We start from the raw sequence: 11,729 nt of genomic DNA, 5'->3' as shown, positions 1-11,729 counted from the left end.
CCCCCCCCCCCCCCATTTTTTTTTTTTTAAAGAAGGTCAAGGAGATTTCAGGGAGCTGTGGGGTAGGAGAAGGGCTGAGGATGTCTTTCTTTTTTTTTCCTGCTGATCTTCAGCATAGCTGATCTTGATAAGGGCCCCGCATCCTGGAGGAGAGAGCCATTTATGGCTGCTGGATAAACAAACCCTCATGAGGCGCAGTAAACCCCTGGCACTGCAAATTGTGAGGTTAGAATGTTACATGGGGACTGTGGTGGTGCGAACTCGTATGCATCAGCTTCTTGCTCTTCTCTAAGCCTCTGCTTGTGACTGGACCCTGGGGGAGATGACCCTTTGGTCATCACGCTCTTGACCAAAAGCGTGGTGCTCCTATGTCCACCTCTTCCTCAGGGCAGGTGATGCCACCTCAAGTTGGCATCAAGACACGAGGATGGGTGAGTCCACAGGTGGTTTATCCCACAGCCCAAAGGCTATACAGGTATCTGCACCCATCAGGAGCAGCAACACCGGGAACTTCTGGCCCTTTGTGTGTCAACGTGCCCAAAAACACCTCACCTTGTACTGCTGGGCAGCCTCGTCCACAGGAACCACAGAATGGTTACGGTGAGCCTTGGACCTGTTGCACACCACGCAGATAAGCCTTTCTTCATCTTCGCAGAAGAGCTTCAGGGTTTCCTGGTGCTCCTTGCAGAAGTTCTCCCCTCCTTCCACCTCTTTGACCAGTCGCAGGTTCAAGCTCTTGGCTACTTCAGTGGTGTTGGCCAACTCCCAGTTGGGTCAGAGGCTCTGCTGGGGCACCGTCTCCCTGCACTGGGGGCAGGAGAAGTTGGTGGTCAGTCCTTCCCAGTTCTCAGTGATGCACGCCTGGCAAAAGCTGTGCCCGCAGTGGATGGACACGGGGCCCTGGAAAAGTTCCAGGCAGATGGAGCAGGAGGCTTTATCCTGGAGGCTTTCCACAGACATCCTGGCTGCCATGGAGAGCGACAAAGTCTGTTTCACTTTTGAATGATCAGGAAGGAGGGAGATTTCTCTTCCTGGTTCTAAGGCATTGGTTGAACTGAGATCCAGCCCCTTTCTAGCAGGGCTTTAGGCGATATATTTACTTACATTGCTCTGCCGGTGCTGGGAAGTAGCAGTTAGACAGCTGGGGAGGAAAAGAATCGGAGATGCCCATGCCATTTTTACCCTTTCCTGAAGGCACTGGGATTTTTTCAGTCTCCAAAGCCTGTCCTTTGAATCAGTGGAGACCTGTGGATTTGGTGACTCAACAGCAACTAGAATAGGAGTTTCACACCCTACTAGCACCTAAGAGAGGCTGTGGTGTAGCTGGGGTGGGAGGCAACCACTAGCTGAAAATGTTTCTGGGATATCAGGAGTGACAGGACCCGGCCAAGGCTTGGGAAGGATCTCAGCACCCTTTGGGACAGCATCTGCAGAGCTGTTTGGGAGGACTCTAACATCTCTTGGGTGACCCTAAGGGTTCGAATGTACAACTCGCTGCAGGGCAGGGCCTTCCTGGCTGTCAGAAGAAATTTCTGCCGCTCCTGACCCCTGGGACATCAGCTTTGCCCTTGGGGTAAGGTGGGACATCAGACTAACACCCTGTAGAGACTGCTATGGATCAAAGATGCTCACTTGTCCCTGGAGATTGCTGGTGCCTCCAAGACCTTGCAAGGTCTCAGCAGGTTTCTCTGATCTTCAGCGACATAGCTGAGAGTCTGGACTGATGTTTTTCCTTCCTTTTCCTCCTCTTTAAATGCCTTTACTTTCAAAAATTGTTGTTGTCCCTTCTTTCCAGCATCGTTCATTTGCCATTGCCTTTCAACCGGGTTTCCAGTCCAGGTGGTTTTCAGGCACATAAGCAGGAAGAGTCATTGCTATTCCCTCCCATCACAGCTGTGATGAAGCGAGAAAGGCTTTGTTAAGTGCTTTCATTTGAGCTTTACAAACAGCTTTACCTGTTTTACAAGAAACAGGTCAAGAGAGGGCAGCAAAGCCACCAGGGTTTGCCATGCTGGTGGTGGCACAGCACCATTTTCCCAGTTTCTCTCTAACAAGAAAGAGAAAACAGCCCTTGAAATGTAGAAAAACACTTTAATGCAGTCATTTTGCATATAAAAGTTTATATAAAACTGCTTACTAAGCTTCCTGACCCCAATGTATACATATAAATTGCAGAAAGGCAGAGTTCAAGCTCTTTCTGTTCATCTTTACTCCTCCAACCTCTGATTTCTCCCACCCCACGACTCTGAGAAAGGCAGCTGAAATCCACGGGGTTCAACACCAAAGCCTTAAAATGTGTATGTTCTTGCCAATACTGTGAGGTTTTTGGCTCATAAGAGGTCTTGGTGGGAAAATAGCAGATACCACGCTTAATTCAGTGGTATCCTCTTTTCCTTTCTAGTGCCTAAACCAGGAACCAGAGCCAGCTTCTTCAGCCCTGCAGGAACGTCATTGTTGAATGTCAACAGTCAAGATTGTTGAATGACAAGGAAAAATTGGAAAGGATGGGAGAAGAGTAGAAGGGATTAAAGCCGTGAAATCGGTGTCCCAGGCGTTGTTGCACAAATTATAGGCTTCATTTTCCTGCTCGTCCCAGGGTCATATTCCCTAGCAAAATCTTGGAGAGTACCCAAATGTTAAAAAATCCAGAGGTCCGCCCAAGTTGATCCCTTCTCAGTCTGCTGCTCTTGACAACCCCATGAGAATGAGATCCAAAGTGGATACCGGGACTCATTTTCTCCACTTTATTCCTTACCGTCCATAGAGTCCCGAAATATAGTGTGGTTTCCCGGATCAAACCAAAGGCTTGTCCGAGCATCTAATGTCCATCTTGCCGCCCATGCTGTCTCAGGGAACCAGCTGGATCCTGGACTCCCAAACCCAGAAGAAAGGCAGGATTTTCTCTCCATTGAAAGAAGTCGGAGGAAAAGCAAAAGCCAAGGTCTCGTTATCGGCATCGAAGAAAGCCACATGTCCCTTCTCGTAATCCAGAGAGACCCGGATAGTCCTTGGCCTCCCATTCAGAGGCTGAACTGTTTCGAAGGAGGTGAAAGCTTGAAACTTGTCCCCACAGATGCCAACAGCCCAAATTCCCTGGGAAGGATAGAGGTAAATCCAACCCTTTCTCCACGCCGAGTCTCTGGCCACCCCCACAGCCCAAAATCCCCTGCTCCCCAGCTGCACTTCCCAGTAGTGCCTCCCCACCGTGAAGCCTTCGCAACCCAACACGGAGCAGTAGGTATCAAATCTCTGGGGATTGTTGGGCAAATTCTGGGGCGTTTCATCCCACCTCACGCTCCTCCGGTCCTCAGAGAGGACGAGGTGGGGGTTTGCTGTGTCTGGATCCAGAGTCACGTTTGCTGATGGGAAGGAAAGCACGAGAGAAGAAAACCAGCATGTCAGAGGGAAGGTGATGGATATTTCTCTCCACCTGCACCCCCCTGTTTTTTTTCCAGGGATGAAATCTTGGCCTGACCGAAGCTGTTCGGTAAAGGCTTTCTCCATGAAATATGCCATACAGGTCTATTTAAAGGCTCTAATGATTTGTACTGTTTTTAATTCCGATCAAAGGGGAAGAGAAATTAATCTCGCCAACCCACCAGGAGAGTGTGAATTCCCTGCTTTTGCTGTCTTCTCTCGCTTGGGCCCCCTTTTTCACCCCAGTATACCTCCAGTCTCCCGTGACTTACCCCACTGCACATCCAGTTCAACTGGGAGACTCTCTGGAAGGAGAGAGGAGGAGAGAAGTGCTGTTAGTTTGTTTACCGGGGAGAGGGAGCGTATTAGAAACGGGTAAATACGAGGAGGTGCACTTTTCCCCTTGCAAAACAAGCAAAATCACCAGGTGAACAAGTCCCGCTCATGGACAGATGGACCTTCAAACCCAATGTGACCAGCTTTATGAGGATATTTCTTTAATTCAGAGTTGACTGCACCAGTTACTCATTGGAGATCAGAGGAGGGAATGGGACAGTTATCTGAACGTGGAGAACGGTCTCAAAATAGCTCATTCAGGGCTTATCTGTGTATACACCACCATCCGTTTGCAATATGTTGATTTTTCACGCTGACTCCCTCATGGACGGCTAGATGTTACCCACAGCCTGTTTGGTTTAAATAGGACCGGAATCAAGAATTTGATTCATTTCCTTTGTGTAGCTAAAGGGAAGGGCTTGCTCCCGTCCTTCACATTACTCAAGCATTCAGACGAGCGTGCAAATATGCCTCGGAACACAGTTACCCTCCCTTTTCCAGTTCCAGCCCCAGATAGGAGGGTTATTGAGTAACTCATCGTTAGCATTCCTTAGCCGGGGCTTTAGGCTGATAATTGCCTAGTGTCCACTCCTTTCCAGCTGCAGAAGTGTGTTTAGATTTTCCCCTTCCTTTGTACCTTTGAATTTCCTCAGGGCTTCCTTCAGAACGATGTTTTTCTGCGATAAATCCTTGAGTCTCTTTTCCACCCTGGGAAACTTCTCTGCCAGTTGCTGGAAAGTCCTTGCTTCACACCTGGAAGGAGAAGACGTTTGTATTCCTTCCTTGCTGAACAGGCTACGTAGAAACCCTGCTTAGAAAAGCTGCCGGGTAAGCTTATTTCTCCCCAAGCATCAGGTTGAGTCAGTTGAGACATTGCTGGGCATATCAGTGGTCCCAGTGTCCCTGTGGAGGACACACACTGGCTCTGGACCTCCTCAGTGGTGGATATTGGCTTCCTCCAGCTGAACGGAGGAGGTGGTGGGGATGTGCTCTCGTCCCAGGGCCATCTCCTCCCTCGCTTCTTCCTCACCCTGAGCGCTGGGGACTCTGGTAGAGAGGATAACCCCTCCTGCTCCCCCATTCCTGTCCGCTTTGTGACACTGTGCTGGGGACAACTGTCCCCTCCGGAAAGGGAGAGCCACGTACCTGGTCAAGGCACTCCTGGCATCCTAAAGGAGAGAGAAGACGGGAATTAAACTTTGAGTGATCTTCAGGCCCATTTATACCCCTTATCTCCCTCAGCTGTTGTTTGCAAGCACGCTTTGCTTGGTCTGGGTCTTCTTGTGCCAGCACAGAGCGAGATCAGGGACCTCTTGTACTCACACAGTGGCCCATTCGGTCCCTGGCTAGAAGAAATGCTCAAATACAGCATGTCCGCTTCCAAACGCTGCTTCTGCTTGTGTCCTGCCTGACGTGGTCTCTTGGGGACGGAAAGTGTGGTCCTATGCTGGGTAGCCTCACCCTGGACTTAAGCCAGGATTCATTTATTAGCTCTTGACACAGTCCCGCAAGGTGTGCATCGATCTCCCTTGCTTTGCCTGGGGTTGGGAGGGAAAGAGTTGGTGGACACCTCCAAGATGCTGAAAGACTAATTCTGGGGTCCTCCTCCTCACGGGTTGGACATGACATAGCATAGCTCATTCACGTTGACATACAATGTACAATACGGCTTCTTCAGGAAACGAGCATCTAAATAAACTGCTCAAAATGTCAAGGCAAAGAGACTGGGGAGAGGGGAAGAGACCACCACCTCAACGGCACATTCAGAGCATTGCAAACTCCGTCGCCCAACTCCTTGCTCTCACCTGCAGGGATTTATTCTCTGGCTGTGGGCTCATCCCTTCCAGCTCTCGGATGAGGGTGCCCAGGTGGAAGATCTCCACGGAGATCTTCCTATCGTTCTCGGTCTGGGCCTGCACTATCTGCTTCTCCACATCCTCCAGCCACATCAGGAGGAGACGCTCCTGCTCATCCTGGAACTGGTGCAGCTGCTTAAACACCAACATGATTTTCCACCTCTCGGCTCTTGTCTGCTGCTGCAAGGAACAGATGGGGAGGGATGAGAACAGAAGAAATCTGAAGCCTACAAAACCTGGTTAAATAAAACAGGAGCAAGGACTGGCCTTTGGCCCTGAGGCCAGTCTAAGTCCGTAGCACGTGGCTCTGGGTCCCCTTTGAGCTTTGTGTGATACCCTGTGGAGTCATAAAATACTTCTGGCCTTTTTGGGAGGTTGTTTTTATTTTTCAGCTCGAGAAACATGAGGGCAGCGTTGCTTCACCTTTTTCCCACAGCCTGGAGGAGACCAGGCGTCGCATGCAGGCATCTGCAAGTGTTTGATGGGACAAATCCTGCTGGGATAGTGTTTGAGGACACTGGGGTGAGAGGGAGGATTCAGCGGTGAGATCCTGCAGAGGCTGTTGGAAACGGTCCCTGGCACGTGCAATCCCCCAAAACTCCCAGGTGTTGGCATTGAGGGCAGCAGCTGGATGGGACGGGACCGAACCCCGGCCAGGGTTGCGGCACGAGCAACCAGCAGCATGTTCATGGTGTTTTCCTTCCATCCCCACTTTATCTAGCAGGAAAGCCGTTGCCCATCTCTGCTCACATTCACCCCGGCAGCCTTCCCCGTTCTCATGAAGCTGCAGTGAAACGTCTGTCATGCTTTCTGCTTCTGCTTTTGAGGAAATCACCATCTCTCACTTCCTTAGAGCTACGGATCTATCCCCCAACCTCTGGTAGCCCAAAACAGGGCTGGGAGGTGGTGGAAACATCTGGCAAGGTGCACTCTCCAAAGGAGATGTGTTTGCATCTGGATGCTCAGATGCCCCAAGCTGCCACGAGAGCCACCACCCTCACCGGGACCCAGACAGCTACGCAGCAGTAGAAAAACCCCATCAGGGTCCGAGTTGGACACGAGCACCCCCGTGGACCTCATGCTCGGTGTGGCTGACCCATCTCCAGGGCTGGATGGTAGAAAGCGGCTCCTGGGATGCAGCAGTCTGCGGTGAAGATGGTCTGGAGCGCCATCCCACCACCCCATCGTGCAGATCTGCCCAGGAGGACCCGTATGCCCATCTCCTCTGTCTGAAACGTGGCTCAGCTAAGCTGCAAGCACCTTCCCTCAACCATTCGGAAACCACCTCGCTCTCCACCAGCGTTTTGTGGCTGCCAATTTCCCCTTGAGAAACATCTGTGTTTCATTCATGGGTGCCTCACCAAGATGGAGCGAGTGAAAGAGAGACGAGCCCGTCTGGGTGGAGCAGCTGGAGGTGTTCTCCTCCTCACTGCAAGTTTAGGTGCCAATCCAACATCTGTTATCAGACCCGCAGAAGATATCTCCGTGCAGGCAGCAGCAGCGAGCACCTACCAGACACTTCTGGCTCCTCTTCTCCCCAGTCAGTTTTAATCCTTGGAGCCTTTCCCTTTCATCCTTGAGGCTCTTCAGTTTGCTTTGGATTTGCTCCTGGGCATAAAAAAATAATAGTATTAATCTGCAAGTTGTTGGGGAGAGGGATGCATGGCTTCAGAGTTGCTCTAGCTAATTCCTGGTGTGTTCGAGCGTGAGACCGCCAGAACTTGGAAATATTTAAGTATTCTTTAGTCTGTGGCTCCTCTTCACCCCAGACCTTTTCTCTGAAGCATCTTGTGAATGAAGAGTCAAATAAAGGCAGTATTTAATATTGCAGCCTCATTTACACCCCGATTCTAGTCTTTGCCAGTTCCTTCTCCCGGTGTATTTGTGGCCAGTTGTTTTCTGCATTCACCGCGATCTGTTCTGCCTTGGTTGGCTCATTTTATCCCCTCGTGAGCACAACATCCATTTTTTACCCTTAGGTCCCCCAAATTGCTGCAACTTCCCATCATCTGCAGAATCAGCGTTTCTGCTCAAACTTGTCACCTTCGGCTCCTTCTGCAGACCAAGGAATAACGAACATGAATAACGTCCCCAGAGTTTGTTTTTAGGAGGAGGTAAATTGCACCTTAGAAATGCCCGGTTTTTTAACATCTACCCCTAAAAGACCCTCCCACGACAAATGCCGATGGATGTTTGCAGCGCACACATCCCGCCCTGACCCCCTCTTATTTTTTATCAGCTTACTTTCTCCCTCCTGCCCCTCACTTCTTCTCCCCCCCCCCGCCCCATCTTGTTTTGTGCTCACGGTGTGACTAACGTCACCTTTCACCTCCCCGTTCCCAGTCATTTCTTCCCCTGCGGGCAGGATGAAATGTCACCGAGCTTCCTCCGCACAAGCGCCAACTCCTCCTCCTCCTCCTCCCTCAAGGGAATTAAAAATGCCTCCCAGAATCGTCGCGGTTATCCTGAGATAGCTGCTCAGAAAGAAATTCCTTCCGGGAGAGATTTACGGTGGAAAGGATAACTCATCTGGGATTTCCAATCCAATTCTTGCACAACAATTAGCAGCGAGAGCCCTGCCTGTGCACAAGTGAGCGAAGGTGGGGTCCAGCTCTGCTAATTTGGGTATTTTCTATGAGCTACCGGCCCCAGCTTCCTTTGTGGTCCCCGGAGAGGGTGACAGCAAATAAAGCGGTGGCTTTTTGTAACGGGATCCGAGCTGACAAGGTCACCCTGAGCAGCTTAAATTGAAATCCCGCTTCGGAGGTTGCGGTGAAAATCGGGCTTTAACCAATTCGTGCCAGCTGGGGGTGACCCTAAGGGTGGATTTTGCTGGTGGGCTGGGTCTGACCCAGCACCCTGAAGTCTCTGCTTGCTTCTGCATGTCCCCAAGCCGAGCTGTGCCCCTCACCGTGCATCTGGGCGCCTGCAGACCGGGGTGGCTGCACCACAGGGCTGGAGCCAAGGCAGCGATGCAAAGCAACCCCAGCTGGATGATCTGCCAGCTCAGCCCAACCTGCCACATCCCAAATCTTGGGAAATCCCACGGGACATCCTTCCCCTTATCCTTGGGAAGGTGGAGAAGCCCCCGGCTAGCAGACCTCAGGCTCTGATGGCCCCAAAAAAACCCCCAAAACATCAGAGCAAAGCACTCTGCTGTGATTTCTTACTTTGCACTCCTGGGCGGCTTCTTCGATGGGGGCGACGGTGTGAGCGCGGTGAGCGTGGGAGCGGTCGCACACCACACAGATGGCCGTCCGGTCCTCCTGGCAGAAGAGCTTGAGTGGTTCCTGATGCTTCGGGCACAGGCTGCCCGCTGCGGCCGCGTACCCTGCCCTCGAGCTCAGCTTCTTGGCGATCTCCGCCAGGTTCCTCAGCTCACGGTTTGGTCTAAATTTTCTTTTCTGGGCAATTCCTCGGCACTGGGGGCAAGCGAACCTCCGGTCCGATTTTCCCGAGCATCGCGTGATGCAGTCCCGGCAGAAGCTGTGCCCGCAGTTGATGGACACCGGGTCGCTGAAATAATCCAGGCAGATGGAGCAAGATGCTTCTTTCTGCAGGCTCTCCAGCGGGTCACACTCGGCCATGGCTGAAGACGAATGACACGATTACTTTCGCTTCATTGATTTTTATTTTCTTTCTTTCGGCAGCAGCTGGAAGTTTCCTTCTCGATTAGCCTTTGCTAGTTGAACTGGGAGGTCTTGTTTGAAAAGTGCAGCCTCGTAAAGGATGTAAAAGGGAGGAGGGGCGGAGAAAGGGGAATTTCAAGCTGTTTTCTGCGCAAAACGCAGTTTTGCAACACCCTTCTGAAACCTGAGTCACTCCAAAAGGCGTTTCAAGGTCTTCAGAAGTTTGCTGCTAAAGAGAGAAGAGGGAAAAGAAGTTCCTCATCCCGACCCGTGACCTCCGAGTCCCAAATAACGAGTTGACGGTGGGGAGCATTTGGCAGCAAGAACAGCTTACGGACGCCATCGCTCTCTCCCTGCCCCTCACCAGCATCTCTGTGCAGCCAAAACACAAAATTACAGGGAAAAAAAAAAACCCTTTCTTCCCTCTTTTTCCCAGGTGTTTTTGAGCCCGGCTGGAGGAAGAGCCATAGCGTTGATCGGCAATACCTGAGCTCAGCGCTGCTGCTGGATACTCAGCATCCTCACCGCTCATTTAGGAGGTGATCCCAGCCCGCAGGAGGGAAAGACGCTCCCACATAACCGCCAGGACCGGGAATAAACCCGGTCTGAGGGATCTCCGGGTCAAACCCTGCCCAGGCTGAATCAGCTCGGTGTATATTTTAATTATCAGCCGGGCCCGAAGAGCCAAATCAGGTTACAGCCCTGCGATACGTTCGTGCATCGTCATGTACCTCTTTCCTTCCTCCGTACGTGCTCAAGCCAAGGAGTCGCTGGTTTAATTGCAAATGAGTAATCTAAGCTTTGCTTTCTTCTTGGCCACCTCCGCAGCTGCAGCTCTGGCCGCGCGGGACGCCTGTAGCTCCCGAGCTGCGAGAAGTGACTCGACGGAGGAAATGAACCACGCAGCACCAAAAAAAAAAATGAGAGGAGTCCTTCAGACGTCCTCAGCGAGATAAGTCAGGGCGTGCTCGGGGGTCACCACGGTCGTTCCCTGCCCCGAGGTCAGGCACCAGGATTGGACCCATCCTGAAAGGGTTTTGGTCGGGATGCTCTTACAGACACCTCTGTGCTCTCCTCCAGCAACGGGCAATTTTCCACCTGGGGCAAAGGCTTTTCCCAAGCCAAAAATACTCCTGCCTGCGTGTTTGGGCACGGGATCTGCGTTCCCTGGTAGCAGGTAAAAGTTCATCTTGTACCCACCCACGTGCTGTTGCCCACTGACGCAAGCGCCGATCCCAGCCTTCAGCACCCTCCCTTGGGTCTCCGACCTGCGAATCCAACAATCCCACCTCCTTCAGCCAAGGCTTTGGGGAAATATTAATTAAGACCAGGCTCACGACAGGCTCACGCGCGGCCCAACCCTCGGCAAACCCACCCAGCCGGACGCCGGGTTTCGATGCTCGGCATTGAATCATCAGCAAGTCCACGGTCCCCCCGTTTGCTGTGCGAGAGTTTCAAAATCCTGGTCCATCCAGATTTAAAATCCCCATTTTTCTCCTCCCCGCAAGGGAAGGAACTCAGCGTACTGCAAAGCCGCGTCGGTTATTTTTTAGGTGATGAACAGCTTAGGTATTTTTTCCAGTACATTGCAGGAAATGAAGCTACGCTGACCAGTCTCCAAATTCACCGCTATCTCCCTCCTTCCCCCTTTTTCAGATGAGCAAACCTGACGTCTTTTTCCAGTGGCTTCCCCGCCGTCCTCCACCACTTCTGACGTCACCTCGGCCACCTCTCTGACCCCGTGGCTCATTGCCACTAATTCAAGGTGACGTGAAAACCCCTAATTCAGCTGAGAAGACGCTGGTCTCCTTTTTATCTCCGCTGCGGCCAGAGTTTTGACCCCCGGTGGGGTACCTGTGGTTACTATACGTGGTGCTGACCAGTACCTATGGACGAGTTACCTATAAGATCGCAGCAAGCCCTTTTAATGAAGGCTAAAATAAAATAAAATGTCCTTTTCCGTTTCTCACGAGTGTGGTAACAATCCGGCCTCAGTTCAAGCTCTTTGGGGTCTCTCCAGAATAGCGGTTTTTTATATCACCTGCGTAGCTGCTACGATGCTGCAGCTCTTGCTTTCCTCGGGCATTGACTTTGCGCGTCGATGTGAGCTCTTCTGCCTCAGGACTTCTCTAAATTACGAGTTTAAAAAAAAAAAGTATATGCCTCTAAAAACCAGAGAGGAAGACGAAGCAAAAGAAAAACCCCAAGGAAATGAATGTAGAGGAAAAAAGTGGCAGAGAGGGGAATTCGCGCTGCAGTCCTTTCTGCTTCAAAAAGGGAATAAGAAATGGGCTGCGACGGGGCCCCGGTGCCCTGCGTGACGTGAACTCGGCTTGGAAAACTTAAATAAAGGGAAAATGATGGAAAAATGGCTATGATTAAAACTTCTATAAAGGGAAAATGGTGGAAGAAGGGCTGTGATTCTCATCCCTGGTTTCAGATCTTTTCTTTTCCTTCCTTCCGCAAAACCCAACCCTTCGCTTTCAATAAA

At 51.4% G+C, this 11,729-nt stretch overlaps 2 protein-coding genes across 2 annotated transcripts in view; one reads left to right on the top strand and one right to left on the bottom strand.

Moving 5' to 3' along the window:
* LOC103898530 (zinc finger protein 721) overlaps nucleotides 1-11,729 on the top strand; it is a 165,826-nt gene that overhangs the window by 99,849 nt on the left and 54,248 nt on the right.
* Nucleotides 2,721-9,196, bottom strand: LOC103898518 (tripartite motif-containing protein 7). The gene is made up of 7 exons (XM_009278794.2): nucleotides 8,780-9,196; nucleotides 7,122-7,217; nucleotides 5,559-5,789; nucleotides 4,900-4,922; nucleotides 4,391-4,506; nucleotides 3,690-3,722; nucleotides 2,721-3,359 (listed from the first exon to the last, which is right to left on the bottom strand). The coding sequence occupies exons 1-7, from the start codon at nucleotides 9,194-9,196 to the stop codon at nucleotides 2,848-2,850; spliced, it is 1,428 nt and encodes a 475-aa protein (XP_009277069.1). The 3' UTR covers nucleotides 2,721-2,847.

Source organism: Aptenodytes forsteri, unplaced genomic scaffold, assembly GCF_000699145.1.
Source record: "Aptenodytes forsteri isolate BGI_AS27 unplaced genomic scaffold, ASM69914v1 Scaffold403, whole genome shotgun sequence".
Lineage (NCBI taxonomy): Eukaryota > Metazoa > Chordata > Aves > Sphenisciformes > Spheniscidae > Aptenodytes > Aptenodytes forsteri.
This window is presented reverse-complemented; position numbering and strand designations above follow the sequence as displayed.